At 36.9% G+C, this 21806-nt stretch overlaps 3 protein-coding genes across 6 annotated transcripts in view; 1 reads left to right on the top strand and 2 right to left on the bottom strand.

Annotated features, from left to right (window-relative positions):
• Window positions 1-1532: 1532 nt before the first annotated feature.
• Window positions 1533-12229, bottom strand: slc17a9b (solute carrier family 17 member 9b). 2 transcript variants are annotated; one of them, XM_077214282.1, is made up of 14 exons: window positions 12023-12229; window positions 11005-11534; window positions 9865-10062; window positions 8881-9020; window positions 7880-7979; window positions 7641-7771; window positions 6701-6797; window positions 5047-5143; window positions 4667-4754; window positions 4325-4359; window positions 3782-3897; window positions 3539-3594; window positions 2875-2904; window positions 1533-2757 (listed from the first exon to the last, which is right to left on the bottom strand). In XM_077214282.1, exons 2-14 carry the CDS (start codon window positions 11133-11135, stop codon window positions 2579-2581), a joined length of 1398 nt encoding a protein of 465 aa, XP_077070397.1. In that variant the 5' UTR covers window positions 11136-11534; window positions 12023-12229; the 3' UTR covers window positions 1533-2578. The 2 variants fall into 2 exon arrangements, with proteins under 2 accessions (XP_077070397.1, XP_077070398.1); XM_077214283.1 differs by lacking the exon at window positions 12023-12229 and having other exon boundaries at window positions 11005-11619.
• Window positions 12230-12540: 311 nt separating this feature from the next.
• On the bottom strand, window positions 12541-19188 carry gid8b (GID complex subunit 8 homolog b (S. cerevisiae)). 2 transcript variants are annotated; one of them, XM_077214318.1, is made up of 5 exons: window positions 19017-19188; window positions 17978-18106; window positions 17678-17874; window positions 17086-17283; window positions 12541-13570 (listed from the first exon to the last, which is right to left on the bottom strand). In XM_077214318.1, the coding sequence occupies exons 2-5, from the start codon at window positions 18096-18098 to the stop codon at window positions 13397-13399; spliced, it is 690 nt and encodes a 229-aa protein (XP_077070433.1). In that variant the 5' UTR covers window positions 18099-18106; window positions 19017-19188; the 3' UTR covers window positions 12541-13396. The 2 variants fall into 2 exon arrangements, with proteins under 2 accessions (XP_077070433.1, XP_077070432.1); XM_077214317.1 differs by lacking the exon at window positions 19017-19188 and adding an exon at window positions 18725-18832.
• dnajc5ab (DnaJ (Hsp40) homolog, subfamily C, member 5ab) overlaps window positions 19160-21806 on the top strand; it is a 22135-nt gene continuing 19488 nt past the window's right edge. The window contains exon 1 of one of the 2 annotated variants that reach the window (XM_077214319.1): window positions 19160-19346. The gene's annotated coding sequence lies outside the window, so the exon portion shown is untranslated. Of the gene's footprint in view, window positions 19347-19849; window positions 19976-21806 lie in introns of those variants that run through there. The other variant, XM_077214321.1, reaches the window with a different exon arrangement.

Here is a 21806-nt window from a genome sequence, read left to right as displayed (position 1 = left end):
ATATATCTAGCGACAGAAGCCGAGGAAGACCTGCATGTCCATCCATGCTGATACAGCTCTGGAATTACGACAACAGTGTGAACATCTAGTTGTATGGCTCAGGCTCTAACGTTAGTCTATGCGATTAATTAGCGCGATAGCATTTTCAGTAACTACAGACTTCTTGCAGGCATATATTTTGGCCAACGTTACTCAGAATGTTGAGCTCCACGAAGGTTAGATTATCGAAACTGAAGAAACTAAAGAGCCTGTGTGGACGTTGTTTGGACGCAGTTGGCGAAGTTTGATTGGAATTTGAAGTGTAATGATGCTACAAACAGTCAGGAGGTGTTAGCCATGACACTCCAGTTGAAAGCACACATATGCCCGCCCTCGCACTTTCAGTTGAACGCATAAAGGCCTCTTTTTCAACATTTAAATGTGTGTGCCAGACAGTTAGCTGACTGTAAACCTGTAAGCAAGGCAGGGCCGCTACACTACGCTTTTTTCTGGATTCTGCTGCCTCCTGGTGGTGTGGTTCCAAACACAACTTTAATACGTCTTGGATCACCGTTGAGAGTAAATTAATACACAACACATATTTCCCTTGATAAAATATAGTTTTATATTTCAGCAAAATATGCTTACAAATACAGAATACTGCATTTAAATGGGTTTACATTTCTTTTTTCATGTGATATTTGTCTCTAAAAGAATGCTGTATTGATTAACTCAGTTTTCTGCAAAACCTATCTTTAATCCACAATTCAGGACAGTATGACATTGCATTAATTCACAGCTCATCTATTGTATTTCCTAGTCTTGAGTGATAACAGTTTAATAAGGAATGACGCAAGCGTAAAAAAATATGCAAAGTTTCTTCATCGCTACTCAAATGCAAGTAATTGTCAGCTGTGATGGTGAAACAAGCCCCACAATCATTATCCAGTTAGGCAGAACAGTCTATTGTAGAACAATAACACATTAAATATCAAATTATATATATATATGCGATATGGCATTTCTATAAAGCTGCATCAGCCAGAACAAGAAAACATGACAGGAAAGAAACCAGAGAAAACATACATGTATATATATATATATATATATATATATATATATATATATATATATATATATATATATATATATATATATATATATATATATTAGTAAACATAGACAATCATATAAGCATTTTAAATCTATTCTCTAAATCAAATATAAATCAATAAATATAAATGTACTTTGAAATATTGTCTACTGTATATATAATACACAGTGGTATCTAATCTATATATAAAATAAGATTTTAATCACAAATAATGTTTGCGAACATATTTCTTATGATTTTATGTAATGGAAAAAAATAAAAATTTCTTTGAGTCCCTCGCAGAGAAGAGAGTTATATAATAATTAATTTTTCCCTGTTTCTTTGCAAATCTGTCATGATCTTCCCTAGCAGTAGGCCTGCAATAACAGCAGAAATGTATTGAATGTTTTAATGCACATTGAAATAAGACCCATTAAAAGCACAGCCTTCCCAGGAACTCGTTTTCCTTCAATTCTTTATGTAACTAACAGTTACATTTACATTACTTCTCAAAGCAGTAACAACTGGGGAATGGGAAATCTACAGCACAAGTTATGAGTTAATATACTTATGTGACCCTTTCAGCATAATTGGACTTACAGGCTACATATTCCAAATAGGTTTTGGTCAAATCATTCCCATAACGTTCAGGATTGTCTCTTGTTTATAACATAATAAAGCTTATCACCATAATACATTCATTTCATTGTGCAACTTCTTGGTCCAAACAAATGACCCACCGAGAAAAGGTCCCTAATAATTAAATCAGTCAAAGACAAAAGTAAACTAGCAGTTTGTCTCAAAGGCTGAAACAGAAACTTCTTTTAAAGATCAGAAACTATTCTCAACGGCAGACAGCGGAGACAAAGAAAATGCTTTAAGGAATCAGCCAGCTAAAAGATGCACAAGAGCACATGTTTAACAAGACAGTAACTTTCTTTTCCAACTGGCACAAACTCCAATTCTGCAGTAACAAAAACAAAACAAACGAAAAAACAGTAATCTCAATCAACAGCTCATACCCTGTGGAAGAAACAGACGTCTGAGATGAGGTATTTTAAAATAACATGGTATTAATAATTTAATAAGCACTGTCAATTCCCAGACTGTCAAACTCTAGCTTTTGGTCTTCATCTGATTAAATGGACGGTGTACTGCAGGTTTCTGAACTGCTTTGGTCACACTAGCACAAGTGCTAGTGGATAAAATAGAAATGAATGAACGCATGGACCTTAACAAAATAATCAGTAACACTCTTCATCCTGCGGCTCCTAGCAATCTATTACAGATCTATTAAGTATCTCCTACAGCTTTTCCAATATTCTCTTCAGCCAAAGAGAGCAAAATAGTTTCCATAGTGAAGAAACCAGTGACTGTTGAGGACGTACCCCTTCTTTTTAGAGCCAGTAATTTCTGTATGTCCTTCCCACCCCTGATACACAAAACTCAGCTGATCCATAAGCTCCATATCCTGATGGTGTTGCTCTGCTCCAGGCCCCTGTGCTCTCAGATGTGGATGTTGTGGTGACGGCCCTTCGCTAGATCTATGTCCACTCTGCGAGCTTCTGCGAAGCTTAAGAACGTGGCTAAACCCAGCAGATTCACTACTGTGATGAGGCCGAAAACTGACGCCCAGGACCCACTGGCCTCGATCAGATACCCTGAGAGATACACCATGATGACCCCTAACAAGGACACACAACAGCATTAACACATAATCTACCTGTAAAAAAAATGTGTCCCTGTTATATCATGTAATTTGAAGTGATTAACATTACATTTTAAATGTAAAATGTCCTTACCTGTAAAAGCTCCACAGGTATTCATCACCCCTTTAAGAAATAAAAATATTACAGATACCGAAAAGACTAAGGGAATAATGAGACTGACTTATAATATTCACTGTACTTTGTTTAAATAGCAGATAATCCTTTTGCTCATTGTAAAATTACAAAAAATCTGTGCCATCTGTGCAAAACAATGACACCGTAGAAAAATATCGCTAGAATCAGGGTTGGTTATGGTTAACTAAAACTATCAGAAAACATTTTCTTACTTGAAATACATTTTTTAAAAATGTATTAAACTTATTTATGAAACGATAAACATAACGTCCTTCAAATAATTTCCACAGCGTTCTTTTTGAATTAGATATTAATCATGTTTTTGAAGAATAAGGAATTAAATTGAAATTTCAGATTCATGGTGAAGGTTTAAAATTATATTTGTACAGTATATTTTAATTTTCAGTTGATCAGTCTACAGTAAATGTACACCGCTCACAATATTTCTATTCTACTTTAAAGCGTACACTGAAGAACAGAACACAGAGCATAACAGAAGTGTGCGCTTAGAACAAACAATACATATAGCATGATGGTTATCATTAAAGTTATCATTCTTGGTGTGAATGAGCCTTAAGTGTGCAATCATAGTTTTGGTTAGAGCAGAGAGAATGATATTTACCAAACAGAGCCCCAGCACAGGATGGAGCGAGATCTTGAACATTCACTGAAACCCCACTACAAAGACAGAGAGAATTATGTGTTTACATTCACATTCATGCATTTGGCAGATTATTTTATATATATTTGATCAGTGCTTGCATTAGCCAGGAATCAAACCAATGACCTTGCGGTTGATAGCGGTTGCTAAGCTCTGCTGTTATTTGTTTGTGTCAATTCATGTGTAAGCAGTGTGTGGCATTACCTGTGGCTGAATGTGGTGAGGCCCATCGTAGCAGACACGAAAGCCACAGCTGTGGGGAACGTATTGGTCCCGCACAGTAACAGAGTAAACACACTGGACACGCCCATAGAGAAGAACTGAAAAACACACAGATCAATACATTATTATATACACTACTGTTCAAAAGTTTGGGGTCAGTAAGATTTTTTTCTAAACCTTTATACAGCAAGGACACATTAAATTGATCAGAAGTGACAATAAAACATTCATAATGTTACAAAAGATTTATATTTCAAATAAATGGTGTTCTTTTGAACTTTCTTTTCATACAAATTATTTTCATATTTTAAGGAGCATAACTGTTTATTGATAATAATAAGAAATGTTTCTTCAGCAGCAAATCAGCATATTGTTTCTGAAGGATCATGTGACTCTGATGACTGTGGTAATGATTCTTTGCCATCACTAAATATAATATATTAAAATAGACAACATTTATTTTATATTGTAATAATATTTTGCTTTTAATGCAGCCTCATGAGAGAGTGTGTATTTCAATTGTACCTGCATGAGTTTCCTCACTGACGCAGTATCAAAACCTTTAAGAGTCAGAGAAAGGGGCGAGAGTATGAGTGTGCCAGCTGAGGAACATTTAACACATTTTATAAGACAATTACAGTCGTGTAGACTTGACATTTACAACACTGTAAAACTCAAACAGACGTGTAACATTGGCAGGAAAGAGCAAAGTCACGACACAACAATGATTACAGAGCCGCTGACACTAAATAAAGGAACGGGGACTATTTAATTGCCTTTCTATTGTCAATCAATCAGACATTGATATGAGGAACAAATGTGAGCTTATATATTTAAATGCGTTTGTGTAGTACGTGTGTTTCGTACCCTGACTGATTAGATGGTCTGAAAGGCATCCACTAAACAGGGAAGAGGGGATGGCCACAAACCATGGGATCACGTTAAACACCCAACCCTGAAGAAACACACACATGCAGACATACGATCAAACACACACACAGGAACACGCAATGAACAATAGGTCAGCCCAACGCATGTGGATATACAGTTCTGCATACACTGATGTGCTGTTATGTGGAGCCCCATGCTGGAGTTCAACCAGAACAGCATCATACTAACATAAACAATCTCCAGTAATTCATGTCTCACATAGAAGGAGAGAAATCTCAGTATGCAAATTGATATTATTTTGCTTTGAAACAGATCATGTTCTCACACGCTGTCTGAAAGAGCGCAGTTCAGTTTACCTTGGCATCAGGGAAGGTGTCCTTGAAATACGTTGGCAGCCATGACAGCAGTGTGAAGAAGGTGCTGGCGGTGCACAAGTGTGTAATAATGACGGCACTGAAAAACAGACAGAATGAATGACACCAACGCAGCTGGCAGACAAAAGACACCGAAGGTGCACACAGTCATTTTTTTCCCTCAATAAAAAAAGGTTTTGAAAGATAACTAAGTTTCAACAAATACGTTTAGAACTACGTACAAGATTCTCCAGTCATGCCACCAAGTTGCGATCACATGAACAGCCGAATACTAACATTTACCTTGGTAAACCCTTATATCTGGAGACTTTCGCTCATGGAATAAATTAATCATGGCTAACCGCAAATAGTGCATTTCTACAATGGCATTAGTGATCATTATTTGCATGATACTGCATCCACATCACTATGTTTAAGATAACGCAATATTAACAAAGGTTACAGAGAAATACAAATGGATTACAAAAGCACCTTTAATCTTAAGTTATAATAATATTAATAATTTATATAAATTATATAACTAATACAAAAATAATCATTTTAATTCAAAAAATGAATGTGGCCAAGAAAACTTTAGCAAGTCTTAATCGAGTGCTGCTTAATCAGGAGGACATATTTTTAGGCCAAACCCGGAAATGAGCACTTTAGCACTTCCGGTTCCATTGTCCTGAAATCAAGGTGTTTTTTGATTAAATGCCTGAAAAAAGGTCTGTGGCTAACACAAGATAAAGACATTTTCACATTTTACCCTATGGCATAAAATACATCAGCCCTCTAGTGAGTCTTTTTTAAGCTTTTACATGTTTTTAAAAAATCGATTTCTAACAAGTGGTTAAATGGCACTACATGAGTTATAGTGGAACAGGTAAAATCCTCTACTGTCTAGTCCACTTTCACACCCTCATTGTGTTTATAATTGTGCTCTTGCAAGCTATTTTAACAAACTTTCAAAGTGTTTTACTGAAAAAGTTGTCTCAAGATTAGTGATGGTTACGTTTGGCTTTAGCTTGATGTTGAAGTTAACTTTAGCTTTTTTTTCTGCTGGTTGTTTCAAGGCTTCAAAATGTGTAAGAATCATAAACTTTTGTAGGGCACAGAGCTTATTTTCTGCAATAATTCAAAAGCCAATGAAAAAATCCTCTATTTTTTTGTCAAGGGAACTGTGGTGATGCAAACTTCCAGGCTGGCCTACAAAAGCACGTCATCACGGCAGTCCTCTATTGCTACAACAGTAACATCACTAACAACAAATACTACCAGAGCACTCACTCTCAGTCAACATTTTAAACTACAGTTGGGCAGTGACAGCTGCATTCTTTTATAATTACTATCTACTTTTCCTTATACATATATATAATCTTTAAAATATCACAAAAAACATCCACGTCATGTGTGGTCAGAAACACTCAGCCATGTTTAGCTGATGGGACAGAGTACTGTGTTTCTGAGTGCTCTATATATAGACAGACATGGAGTGGATGTGAATCAGGCCTTTATGGGAGCGGAGTAAAGACCCTTTGTTCAGCACCCACACTCTCTCTCTCTCTCTCTCTCTCTCTCTCTCTCTCTCTCTCTCTCTCTCTCTCTCTCTCTCTCTCACTCACACACACACACAGTATTCAGGTGCTAATCTCACCACACAGCTGGCTGTCTGAAGAGACGCAGCCAGTTTCTCTTAGACAGTTTGGACTGGGTTCCAGCGCTGCCCAGAGACTCCAGTGTGATGATGGGACCTGACAAACACAAGCACAATCGGCCTTTAAACAGACAGTTGTTAACACCTGTTTTGGAAAAGACAGCACGGCTACAGTGTCTGATCTGAATGGAGTGTATAAATAGAGATACTTAAACTACTTGTTAATTAACACAGATTTTTTTTTTGATTTTTTTATTATTATATTTACCCATGTATCAGCCAAACTACCAAAAATGGCTTACACAGCATAATGGAAAACACATCAATTACCACATTTCCTTGCTACACATTTCTCTAGAATTATTGATTCTGATTGGCAAATAATGGCAGTCGAATATTTAACATATTTTAGCACTGCAATGGTAAATATGGAATCGTTACAAAGTACACAAACATCAAAGGTTTGGGGTCAGAAAGGATACCGTGAATTGATCAAGAGTGACAGTAAAAACATTTAATAATGTTACAAAAGATATCCATTTCAAATAAATGCAGTTCTTTTGAACTTGCTATTCATCAAAGAATTCTGAAAACTACATTTTTTATATATTTTTCTTTCTTTCTCAGGATTCTTATATATAGTTTACACAGTAATGTTTCCTGAGCAGCAATATTCAAATGATTTCTAAAGGATCACGTGACACTGAAGAATGGAGTAATGATGCTAAAAATTCATTTTTGACATCAACGGAATAAATTACATTTAACAATATAATCAAATAGAAATCCGATGTTTGAAATTGCAATAACATTTCACAGTATTACTGTACTTTAAATCATATAAATGCAGCCTTGTTGAGCACCATACACTTCTTTCAAAAACATTGGAATCTACCTAGAGATTCCCCGACTTGTGTATGTTTGTGTATCCTGTACATACCCTCTCCTTTGAGCAGATACTTCCACATGCAGTACGCCCACAGCACAGACAGAAGCCCAGAGGCGTAGAACACGCTCTCCCAGCCGTACAAGTCCAGCATGAGAGAGCCGAGACCTCCGATCACCAGAGTCCTGCACACACACACACACACACACACACACACACACACACAGAGTTACACAAATTCAATCTGAAAGGCATCAGTTACATTTCCACAGAGACAGCGATCATACACTAACCCCAGGTATGAGCCGCTTCCTACTGTGCTCATGAGGAAACCCCTCTCACTCTCCAGCACCTTCTGAGAACACAGACTGGCCAGAGACGGGTAGTGAACACCTGAGCGCCAAGAAAACAAACACACTCATTTTTGGATAGCCTTTGCCCATCCCTATCCTAAAAACAAAACACACTGTGGTACTAACAATTCATTAATTAATTATAATAAAACAAATATTTATTCTCCATGATTCATTTAATTATTATTTACTGATAAATGTTATATCGGGCATCCTCACACTTTAAAAATATTCACTTTGTATTTGATCCTGTATTGTAGATTCTGTGTTGTAATGCGCAAGTAGTATTGCATCGAATGTTTTGTAGCCATCTCATAATAACGTAAAGCTGTTTTGCTGCATTCACGCCATGTCGTAATTACGAGATGACATCGTGATTTGTAACAGAAGCCTGGACAAGATGATGCCATTAATAAATTTGAGCAAACTTTAACATTTTTGTAACAAAAAGCCAAACTGCAGCTCCCTCTATGCTGACAAAGGAATCAAATTAGCATATTTTATAGTAGTCCAGTGACTGTTACATACCACTTTCACTAGTTTCAAGAGAATATAACAGCAGTACAATGACATACAGCACAAATAACTCGCAAGGCAGAGCATGATAGTGGTTGGATTCCTCGCTTTCCCAACCACAGGACAATTATGCTCAAATCCACATCAAATGTCCTCTTCTCATAAAAAGGGGTCAAAATTTGCAGAAGGGAACATTTAACAATTTGCAATGATTTACTAAGCAAGCAAAGTTTCCCCTAATAACCGAACAGCCCCACTTAGAAGAACGTTGAAAACAGCTGGATATTGTTGTGCAACTTTCTCCAAGCTTAAACTATTATTGTGCTTCAATATCCTTAGATCCTCGAAAGTACACAATCCGCACAGCATGAAAGCACATAAGCACAGTTATGGGAAGTTCGGTACGCTCTGGGACGGTCTCTCACCCTGCAGCAGGCCCATGAGGAAGCGGGAGACCGTCATGGAGACGATGGGCTGGGAGCAGAAATGGGCTAAGATTGGAGTGAAGGCTGTCATTGCTCCCCATGCTGCCGCTGACAACAGCATCACTTTCTCTCCTCCCACCCTAAACACCAAACAAATCAACAAAAACACGCATTTATGAACATCAAATTCAAACATGAGTTTTTGCATTTAAAAATGTATTTCTCCAGCAAAACAGACATTACATTCCACATTTTAAAAACGTTGTAATGCTGTTTCAGTCCTTAGATCTGCAGCATGGGACCAATGCAGACCAGCGATTCATGGCAAGCTTCATTTGCATCACATACTTCATCGTGGTCAGTCCTATTTCTGAGCAGGTTGTGGCTCTCTGGTGGCCAATAGACTTGTAAAATGACTGCATTTTAGCTCACAGTTTAAAAGGGTATCATATTATTAAGTTCTTTAATATTATTTGAATGGAAGGGAATGGAAATTACTGCTGGACTAAACTGATGCGATTAAGCAGACAGCATGGAAACGAGTCCTCGGAACTGTTTGCATATTAACCACAACCTCTTTAACAAATATTTAAAGCAGTTTCAACAGATGGCCAAGGATGACATTATAAAACAGATCCACACCCTTAAACCAGAGACTGACATCACATTCACGTAATTACTAACAATGAATTCACTGTGCACTCGCCCTTTAAATGCAGCATTACTTTTAAATGATGAGATAGTTATTCCTTAATTTATTTATTCAACTGCTGAAGCTAACTTATGTGACCTACTGACTGTTGCCTAATTAAAGTTACTAATATTTACATTCTATTAAATATTAACTTATAAATGTAAGGACCACTTTAAGAGATAGAACTCAAGATCCAATATTACTAACTAAAAATAAATCTTTCTGTAAAGTACACAAATAAAGACATTTATTTTCAGGTTTCGGCAACAGAAACAATGGAGTCAAAGGACCTGTCACTGACGTAGCCTCCAAGGACCTGAGTGAAGCAGTAACCCCAGAAGAAGCTGCCCAACACCATGCCTGTCTCTCTCTTGGACCAGCTGAAGCGCTCTGCCATGCTCACAGCACAGATAGGCATGGCCACACGGGCACAGTACAGCAAACATGTGCCCAGCAACAGCACCACCGTCCATATCCTCGCTACTGGCCTAAAGACAGAGAGATACAACTGCAGCTTTAAAGTTTACATCAAACAAGATTCATACGAAAAGATGTTATAGTCCAAAGCACACAAACTGGCAAGTGCCCATCTAGGTTGATTTGCTTCAGATTCATCAACCTTTTTACTCAAAAGATGACCTAAATACCAAGTTTAACTAAGTTTATTTTAATCCTCTGATTTAGAACAAAACTGTGACTAAGATGGAGTACTGTGGCTTATTATTATAATTATTATGGTAACACTTTACAATAAGTTTGGAATGTATTTGTTAACTATATAAGTTAACATGAACTAACAATGAATGAATGAATACGTAAAGTCATGCTGTCAAATCGATTAATCGCATCTAACATAAAGTTTGTTTATATAATATATGTGTTTATTTGTGTATATAATACGTGTGTGTGTTTGTGTGTATATATATATATATATATATATATATATTATGTAAAGAAAAACTTTTGACAGCACTAGTCTAAAACATTTAGTTCAACATTTACTAATACATAATTAAAATGAAAAATTGTATTGGATAATATTCTTTAATTGACCTGAGCTAACATAAACTAAAAATTAAAAGCTGTTTATTAACTTTAAATGCAAGTTATTACTAATGCTTGTTTATAATGCATTTTCCCATTCTGAATGAAACTTTTGAAATGTTTGAAAAACTGACATTAAAATAATACTTTTAACTACTCATAATTTGTTGCTGAGATAAATTTAAATTTGAAATAGTAATTGGTGTGTCTTAGAATAAAGTGGATATACATACCATTAATATACTTTTTTGCTATGCAATGCATTCATACTTTATTTAGGCTATTATACTTTATTATCATAGTAGGCTAATCCACTTATATTAATTAGTTGTTTGCATCAGACTAAGCATTATTTAGAGGAAAGTTTGGTGAGGTGGTGGTCTCACCTTGTCCAGGTCTGATTTGACTCTGACCACTTCTTCTGTGATCCAGCTTGTCCGATATTTTCTGCGGGTTTCTCCTTAATACTGGCCAAATCTGGACAAGAGTTCTTTCCATGTTTTTGTAAAATTGCCATTCAACGACAAATATATTCGTTTGTGACTCGATCTGCTCTGATGTCCTCTCGGGTCAGTTTTTGCGAGCGTGACAGGCAAAGGAGCAAAGCAATGAAAACAATATGTTTCTATCCCAGTTTCTTCGCGGAAGCATCTCCTTATAACATCCCTGCCGCATCAACCACTGTGCTCCAGCGACCAGCAGAAACCTGCGGACTTTCGGCTTTCACAGCTGCTATAACGCAGCGGGACGAATTTCAGATTTTTCCTGATTCCTGAGTGTTGATGATGATCCACGTGTCAGTTTCTTTTTTCGGCCACGCAGTTCCTCCAACCACTGGCGCCTCAAACCAGGAAGTAACGTGACTCAGCCCCTTCCACAGTCATGATTTATTTCGCCTCTGCCCTAGGCAACATACCTGAATGTGAAATTGAAAACCTTATGAAGACGGCTTTGATTTTCATGAAAAATGCAAGCGGACAGGTTTAGTAGACGTAACACGAATAATTGGTACCAAAGTCATTACAGATACACCAGGTCCGACTCATGAGCGCAAATCGATTCTTTTAAACGTTTTGTTTAACAAAACGAATCGCCTATTCTTTTACGCCATTCCTTGTATGTATTATCTTCAAATAAGGTTTAATTCGGTTTTAGGGTGCTTAATGTAAATTCAAGCATCCCAGTTTGGTTTGTTGCAGTCGTTTAGCTCATGAAAAGTTTTTAACATAGCCTAATTAGCTTTCAACTTAAACAACACTCTTTAACATCTCCTGGCTGAAATAAGTTTTCACTCTTCTTTTACAGACTTCTGTTTATTAAACGAACTCCGTTCCATGTTGATAAAACGTTATTATATGCTTTATTTTATAACATTTCTACGATTCATATATTAAAGTAACTTACTTTTCAGACTATCAGTAAAATCTTAAGTTAAATCCAGCTGTTCTATCATGCATCGCTTTATTATGAATCAGACATCGTCTGATAGAGATGATTGTAGGTTCAGTCCAGTCAATTACAGCTGAGGACCGAATCAGTCCGATTAGGTTAACGACTCCTTTGGAATCGTTTTGTGAACCGGTTCATCTGATTCATTAAAAAGATCCGACTCAAAAGAAAAACATTTCATCATCGCTATATTATATACAAAGAAAGAGTCGGCCCTTGGGTAATAATCTTGTCCAGGTAGGCTAATGGATAAGATTATTACCCAGGGGCCTACGATTCTTTCTTAATCGAAATAAACTTTTACAAGTCAGAATCACAAGTTGTTATAGTAGATTCTTGTTCTTCTGACTCGTTTGAAGTGTAATTTCTGAGGTTCCGTCTTTACCAGCCAACAGCAAGCAATTATCACAATCATCCGTGAGACAGCCAATGTGGGTGGCTTTCATTCACCACATATTAATTCGTTCAAAAAACACCCTTCTGCAACCTTTAATTAGGCATCACAGCATAAGTATTTGGCCATAACATTCAACAACAGCAGCAATTTTGATATTCAAATAGAGTTTGGGGATTAAAAAAGAATATTTAATACTTATGTAAAGCATCTGATTTCAGAAGCTTACAAATTGATCTCTGCAATATCTATAAATCACATTTGAATGTCAATGTAAGCAGGAATACTATGACAATGTACAGTAGAAAACAATGTCACATGACTTTATAACATTATAATGCAATAACATTAGTACTCAAAAGGGCAGATTTTCTTTGACAGGGCCCTTTTACACGCATACAAAATCTATACCCGTGCACTGCAAATAAAAGTTGTGAAAGCACACAGAACTCGTTCATCGTATTGGTACAATCAATTCACTGTCCTTGATGACACCACTATTGTGCCTTAGGTACCTCACATCAGAGGAGACAGTCAAACAGAAGGTAAATCTAAATAGTGTGGTTCAGTCCTCAACTGTATTTGTAGACTTTCTGAACAGTCACTGACAAAATAGAAAGACAATCCTCTGCAAAAACAAAATGGCTAAAATTCTATCAATTCAGCTCAGCAAGTCAAACATTGTGGTAACAAAAATCACAGAAATCCATCTGCGATAAAAAGTGTTTCCATTTTGGCTAGAAGTCCTCCTTAAATCTTAATCTCATTTCCACAGCCCACTTAATGCAAAGTCTCTGATAAGCGACGAGTAAACAAAACAAAAGGTTGATAAAAGGATGTTTGAGTGTCAGTCACTGAGTATAAATAGTTAAAGAGAGGGAAAGCGTCCGTTTTTGTTCCCCGCAGAGCGCAAGCATAGAGATGCCGGTTCGTTTTCACTTGGGGTCCTCGATGGTGCCTTTGCTAAGATCTGTCATTTTGGGGTACTTGACTTTCTTCTGGTCCAACTCGTTCTGAGCCCACAGCAGCAGTTTGAGGAGTTTGGCAAGTTTTGGTGTCGACTCCCTGTTTTCGTAGTCCAGCACTGCCTGGTTTACCTCGCTCCACACCTGTTATAGAGCACCACATGCTGTCAGTCACTGGCAGATTAAAATATATAGAAGAATTTGCATGCATTAATCGCTTTTGTATTGCAATTGTTTGAAAAGCTTGTAACGAAACTTTAAAAAAACGAGACCTTCCTCGACTTCCTAGATTGTCTATGAAAGCCTGTAGACTGACTTTTATGTCAAGGACTCTGGAAGAAATCTCAAAATCAAATGGATGTGTTATTTACGTGAGCTGCCGAGATCCTCTCTATCATTCTATGACACATAAAATTATTGTGTTTGGGATAATGCAGAAAGGGCCAGTCTGTACTGTAATGTTAATGTGTCATTCAAAGAAAAGGGATTAAGTCATAGTCTCACATAGTCAGATCTATAATCTCAAATGTACTTTATAATCAAACTACCATAACAGTGTAATTTTAATGACCTCATCTGTCAACATAATGCCGGTGAATTGCAGACATGGTGCAAACATGCATTATGATCAGATGCTTTCTTAATTGCGGTTTTCTCACCACTGTCATTTTTGTTCTGTGTATTGAGAGGAAAGCACGCAGCACATATTTACATATACATCTAAACAGTGAATAAAAAAAGAACTTCGCTGTGAGTATATCGGGCATTGAATCACATTCAGTATCTAGTATGTTATGTGTGCACCAGCATTAAGTTCGATGTCGCTAATAACAAGGTTTTCTAAATTCTAGACCCTTTACATAAATTATGCTTTTCATTACAGTCTACACATATCATGATATCAAGTGACATCTGCAGAAGAGGAAAGTCATTTCAGAGTTATTACATTTTGATACAGATTACAAAAGACAAACTATAAATTTTTTTTAAATAAGTCCTGATGTATAATTTACAGTAAAACTGGGAATGTACATTAAGTAAATAGGATAAATTTCATATTGACATAATAATTGACCTTTTTGCCTACTGGCCAAAGTACAACACCTTTCAAAAGTGTAGGGGCAGTAAGATTTACATTTACATTTTATATATATAAATTAATACCAACAAGAAATTTTAACTAAAAGGAATATAATTAATCAAATATGACAACAAAGACATTATTTTTACATAGTTAGAAAATATATACATTTCAAATAAATGCTTTTCTTTTGAACTTTTTATTAATCAAAAAAGCCTGCAAAAATGCATCACGGATTCCATAAAAATATTAAGCCAGTGCAGGAATAAATTATATTTTAAATTACATTGAAATAGAAAATAGTTCATTTAAATTTTTATAATATGTTACAATATTGGTTAATATTATTGGTTTTGCACATTGATCAAACAAATACAGCCTTGTTGAGCATAAGACTTTCAAAAGATTTTTCAGATTTTCTTTTGTTTTTTTTGTAATAGTTTTAAATGGTAGTATAGCTGATGAATTCACTTTTTAACTATCGGTTGAATTTTTCAATTCAAATATATATAAACAACCATTCTCTGCCAATGTGTAAAAGGTACCTGTAACTGATTGGTGGCAGATGTTTATTTTATACCATACTTAAAGGGATAGTTTTCGGAACACAAATGGAGATTTTTCTGATGAAATCTGAGAGATTTCTGTCCCTCCATAAACAGCTACGCCACTACCACTCTGACGCTTCAAAAAGTTCATAAAGAGATTGTAAAACTAATCCATATGAATCCAGCGGTTTAGTCCAAATTTTCTGTAGAGACACGATCGCTTTTTATGAAGAACAGATTGAATTTCTATTAAGATATAAACATTCACCAACTCACACATCAGCTGTGGTAAACGGAAGCTCAACCATGTTCACTTGTAGTGCGAGAACCAATGAGGTTCATTCTCGTGTTACGCAGAACGTTTGAGCTTCATCAAGAACCAATGAGGTTCATTCTCGTGTTACGCAGCACGTTTGAGCTTCAGCAAGAACCAATGAGGTTCATTCTCGTGTTACGCAGCACGTTTGAGCTTCATCAAGAACCAATGAGGTTCATTCTCGTGTTACGCAGCACGTTTGAGCTTCAGCAAGAACCAATGAGGTTCATTCTCGTGTTACGCAGCACGTTTGAGCTTCAGCAAGAACCAATGAGGTTCATTCTCGTGTTACGCAGCACGTTTGAGCTTCAGCAAGAACCAATGAGGTTCATTCTCGTGTTACGCAGCACGTTTGAGCTTCAGCAAGAACCAATGAGGTTCATTCTCGTGTTACGCAGCACGTTTGAGCTTCATCAAGAACCAATGAGGTTCATTCTCGTGTTACGCAGCACGTTTGAGCTTCAGCAAGAACCAATGAGGTTCATTCTCGTGTTACGCAGCACGTTTGAGCTTCAGCAAGAACCAATGAGGTTCATTCTCGTGTTACGCAGCACGTTTGAGCTTCAGCAAGAACCAATGAGGTTCATTCTCGTGTTACGCAGCACGTTTGAGCTTCAGCAAGAACCAATGAGGTTCATTCTCGTGTTACGCAGCACGTTTGAGCTTCAGCAAGAACCAATGAGGTTCATTCTCGTGTTACGCAGCACGTTTGAGCTTCAGCAAGAACCAATGAGGTTCATTCTCGTGTTACGCAGCACGTTTGAGCTTCTGCAAGAACCAATGAGGTTCATTCTCGTGTTACGCAGCACGTTTGAGCTTCAGCAAGAACCAATGAGGTTCATTCTCGTGTTACGCAGCATGTTTGAGCTTCAGCAAGAACCAATGAGGTTCATTCTCGTGTTACGCAGCACGTTTGAGCTTCAGCAAGAACCAATGAGGTTCATTCTCGTGTTACGCAGCACGTTTGAGCTTCTGCAAGAACCAATGAAGTTCATTCTCGTGTTACGCAGCACGTTTGAGCTTCTGCAAGAACCAATGAGGTTTGTACTCGTGTGTCAAGGAGGTTTGGTGGAGCTTCTGTTTATGTTCGCAGATCAAAGTTTATATGTGAAGAAAAGCCTGTTCATTATTTAAAGCGATCAAGTCTCTTCAGAAAATTTGAACTAAACCGTTCAATTCATATTCATAGATCCCATCTACGTCAATACCAATAGATGCCACCATATTTACGACCGATCTCGCCCGGTATGGCCGCCCAAACTGCCCTTTTGAATGAGAGAGAGAGCTAGCTAAGTGACTAACAGCTGGTAGCTTGCCACAGAAAGATGAGACATACAATATGAGACATGCAGCGCATGCCAAAACTTCTTTCTTCTATCCTTTTCTTTTGGTATAGAATAAAATACCAGTTCGGGGTTCCTCTTTCGGATATTGTTGCAGCCAACTGCACAACATATTGCAGACATTACTGAGACCGTCGGTCGTAAAGACGGCGGCGCAAAGATACAGTGACGTCATGTGACCCGAACGAATAGATTAGTTTTACGATCGCTTTATGAACTTTTTGAAGCGCCAAAATTTTAGTTGCATATTAAGCTTTTTTGAGTGAACTATCCCTTTAATAATATATTAAAATAACAACATTTCTAAAGAGAGAGACGGCAATAAATATGATTTTAAAAAATGACGGTTGTTCTATGTAAAACAATGTTACCTTCTGTCTCTGCATCATGTTAAGCAGGTCTCCGAAGGGTGACTCTTCTGGGTTATCAAAAGCCAGGAGTGCAAGGGTGCGCTCCATCTCTGTCAGACACTCTCGGCTTTCCTCTCCCTGTTCAGCCAGCTGTGTCTGTGCAAACTCCAATGCAGCCTCAGTTTCCCGCAGGCGAATCAACTCAATCAGGTGTTGTTGCTACAGGAAGGAGGCACTTGTTGTAAGTTTGGAATCATTCCCCTGTGATTCAGCATCAGACAGTCTTTCTAAAAACTACAAATCTACGATTCACTATGAAACAGTTAAAAACCTTTTGAAAGTGTTATATACATATATATTAATATATAGGTTAACAGCCAGTTTGCAAAATAAAAGTTCACACTTAATGTATGAACGTTATTGCATTAGACAAACCTTTAAGTTGTTTTGATGTTTTGTTAGATTCTGAATGATAAAGTAACAGATCTACTTTTTCGAAATTGAAATATTATTTTTACTCAGATGCAATCAACTGAGACAGTGTGTGAAAAGGTGTGTTAAACAATTGGTCCACACAATTAGAATCGTCAAATGAATAACTGATCTGCTTTACCTGAAGATGAAAGTACAGGTAGCGGTTAGTGTCCAGCAGCTCAGGATGCAGACTGTTGATCAGTGCAATGGCCTCTTGAATTTGTCCCTTCAAGACCATCTCCCTAATTTTTATCCTTTCATCCAGAGAGTCCAGATCAACACTTGGTTCAATGCCAGATTCCATCCTAAACTTCTCAGCTGCCTCTTTAAAACCCTCTATGTAAATAAAAACAAGCAAATTATGAAAAAGATCAACAGACACTTGTATTAAAGCAGCAATATATGTTCAATAAATACAAGTGGTCAGTTGACCGCTTACCGGTCACCAAATAATTCATAATGAGTCGATTCATGTCTGCCCGCTGAATGTGAACATTATTGAGCTTTTCCATCCACTCATCTCGTGTTATGTCGTCTGGCTTTTCAGCATAACTCATCATGAAGTGTTCTACACAGACAAAAGATATACAAACATGATGTATAATAATAATAATAAATACATACATACAATTTTAAATTATAGTTTCAGTTATGGGAAAATTCGCAGCTTGAAAGCTAGATAAACTTTTTTTATGTATAAATTTATAATCTCCCAGTTATAATCTAAATCTAAGTTAAATAAATTAATTTAACTAAGGTCATTTAAAATACATCTTTGTTAGTGTATAGTCTGCAAATGACACTCTTGATATAAACGCATAATATTATGTTTACTTTATAAAGCTTTTAGTTCGAGAAAGACTAGGGCAATGAAACAATAATCTAAAAACTCCAGCAAATCAGCGAATATACAGTGAGAATATATATATAAATCAATAATGTTATTTAAAATCAAGCAAGATGACATTTGCGCTTATGATGACCGGAAGCTCTAATTATAAAGGCCTGTATCATAACATTGAAGCCTGTGCCGCTGGAGAGAAGACAACAACATATTCAATATTTACGTAACAACAACCACATATGAACGTTAATAAATACAAATATTCTCCAAGCATTTACACAGTACGACTCGTTGCCAGCACTTGGAGTAACAAGACGATTATGCAAAAATGCTGCATTTTACCTGAATGTGTACACTTTCCTCACCAGCAGCTCGGGGAGAAAGGCCGTACTAAACTCTCGCGATGTTAAAGAAAACGAGATTACAACGATACCTCGTTTGGATTGGCTGTCGATCAAACGTATTTTAAGTCACCTTTATAACATCCACGTAGCGGACTGCTTACAAGTTTATAAATTGATGTATTGTCAAAATAATTATTTGTAAAAATATTGCGTTCGTTGTAACTTTTAATTCATCATTTTATCTGTTTAATTTTAAATGTTTACATCAGCCAGCACTTAGCAGCACTTACCTTGGTGTTTTGTTACAATACCATACCACTGCCCTAAATATCAATAATTTTGACAATGAAAACACAGCAGCCTTCACCTTCAGAATGCATCCGTTTGCTCTGGTCATTTTGTCCGTCTCTGGTTTCCGCCCATTTTCCTTCCTAGATCGACCGTGACGTCAGGCAACGACTCCCATTGAGCGGAGACGCTTCACGCGATCATAAGACCAGGACGCCGTTTCCGAGCACCGCAGGTTGATTCACTCCTATTTGAAGGCCGTTAATAGGTATAGGATATACTATACGAAGAACTGACGATCTGCACCTCTACCTACGTTTCTCTCCTAGACGGTAAGAAATGTGAACGCAGCCAGAGGAGAATCCCATCTGTGCGTCTCAATCCTGCTACTAACGTTACACATACATGCTGCCCTTGCTCGTGGATTAGTACTGCTGTCTGCTGTTGTAGGTTTTTGAGCGAGAAAGATTAATGCAGCCCGGTGAACCAGCATTAAAGGGATAGTTCACCCTTAGTGAAAATTGTGTCATCATTGTATCACCCTCAAGTCGCATGACTTTCTTTCTTCCTGGAAGACCAAATGAGATGGAAAGGACTGACATCTTCAATCACCGTTCACTTTCATTGTATTTTATTTTCCATACAATTAAAGTGAATGGTGACTGCGGCTGTCGTTCTGCATCTTCTTTTGTTTCGGACGTCTTACGGGTTTATACAAAGTAAATGAATTGATATTATGTTAAATGTGGGTGAACTATCTCTTTAACAAGCAAACCAATATGGATGCTGAGCGCAGTACAGGGAGATTAAAGGCTCTAAATCTCCAACCGGACAGTCAACACGCGTTTGGCCTCCATCAGTATTGAAACTCTTCTCATCACGCTGTCAACATATTTGAGGTTATTTGTTAGATTTGTGCTGCTGCTGAATCTCAAACTGTGGTCTTGCAAAACCTCATTGGGTAAGACACTGCCAGTTATTGGCTTCCCTGTATCTTGACTGCTATCGGGTCTCTTGAGTTGTAATTATCATGTATCTACACATAGGCGCTGTCAGTGGGTCCTCGTCTTGTTTATTGATGAAACCGCTTGTTCTTGTTGTTATACTCCAGAGATGACCTGGCATAAACCAAGTTCATGATATAGATGCTAATTTTTTGTGCTCTTTCTGAAATACTTAGTATTCCACCTTCTTCTGTTGCATGTATTTAATTAATCAAATCTCAGGTTTGAATTTGGGTTGTCCATCTATTTTGCTCTAAAATGCTGAGTGGTCCATCTCACCGAGAGGACCTGCTGAAAGCACCTTTGCACTCCTTTAGCTAATTAACTGGATGGTTTTAGAAGTTGTTTTCTTGCCATCGCTGTGCCTGGATGATGAGGTTTTTGTTTAGTCAGTATTGCAGTTAAAGCCGGACTAACTTCGTGTAGTCTATGACGGGGGTGTCAGGAGGTCCTCCTCTTATACAGTTGTATAGAACAGTGGTGTGAGATGGACTTCTGAAATGAGGACTAACAGTCCCCTCTCAGCTTTTTTTTATTTTTTTTTTTTTTTTATCCAGCCAGTGTAAACTCATATTCAGTGGTCTCATCAGGATATGTTTTTTTTTTTATTACTTCAAAAATTACCACAATAGTATAGTTAAAAAAAATCAGGTATAATAACTTTCAAAAGTTTGAGGTCAGATGATTTTTAATGTTAAAATGAGTGTCTTATGTTCACCAAAGCTGCATTTATTTGATTAAAAATTTAGTAAAACAGTACTAGGCCTACAACTGTTTTCTATTTTAATATATTTTAAAATCCTGTCTTCAGTCACTTTATCCTTCAGAAGTCATTATAATATGAATATTTGCTGCTTAAGAATCATTTCTTATTATTATGAATATCTGTTGAAAACAGTTGTGCTTCTGAATATTTTTGTGGAAAACCATTATATATTTTTCAAGATTCTTTGAAAGTTCAAAAGAGCAGCATTTATTTGAAATGGAAAATATTTGCTATCATTATAAATGTCTTTACTCTCTTTTGATAAATGTAATGTTTGAATATTCTCATCCTGAATTCTTGAACTGTAGTACGGTCATTCCACGTCAACTCTCCGGCTAGTCACGTCCCCGGCTATGTATTTTTTTATTTTGATATTTTCTTTTCATTGCGAAACTTAAAATAAGATAACCCAGGGTCCCATTTACCCAGCCAGAGCCCTTAAATGTTTCAAAGTTTGAGGTATTATCACTGACTCCACCAAATATACCCCTTAGCTGTGGATATTACTCGATCTTTGACTATGACTATGCTTCACATGTTATAACAATTGGAAATTGTAATACAATCCAGTTGAGGCAAATCTTGTGTGTGTGAATAATGTTTTCGGAGAGCAAACACACTTTCCTTGTAGGCATGAAACTTGTTTCAAACATGTTGCAATACTGCAAATTTGAACTCTAGCTTCAGAAGCTGTTAAAATTAACAAAATTCCTTCTTCCAAATATCTCTGAAACTGTTCATAGAATCTTATGAACAGACTACTGAGAGCCAGTTAATGTGCCACAACTAGATTGACCCACATTTGATTTTAAATCGGTAATATTCAACAATTTGGACATGGAGCCACAATCCCAATATCTATGGGGTTGAACCATATAGAGCCTTAAAAATTAACATACATCCAAGAAAAGTTCTAGAACGTAATGTCATATGGAGATATCTTTAATACTTCTTGATTTACTGGCATGCAAACCTGGGAAAACCAGGATGAGTATTTTTTTATGAGTATTTTTGGCACTCAG

This window comes from Siphateles boraxobius, unplaced genomic scaffold, assembly GCF_051911475.1.
Source record: "Siphateles boraxobius isolate OS27281-9 unplaced genomic scaffold, OSU_SipBor_1 68, whole genome shotgun sequence".
Taxonomy (NCBI): domain Eukaryota; kingdom Metazoa; phylum Chordata; class Actinopteri; order Cypriniformes; family Leuciscidae; genus Siphateles; species Siphateles boraxobius.
This window is presented reverse-complemented; position numbering and strand designations above follow the sequence as displayed.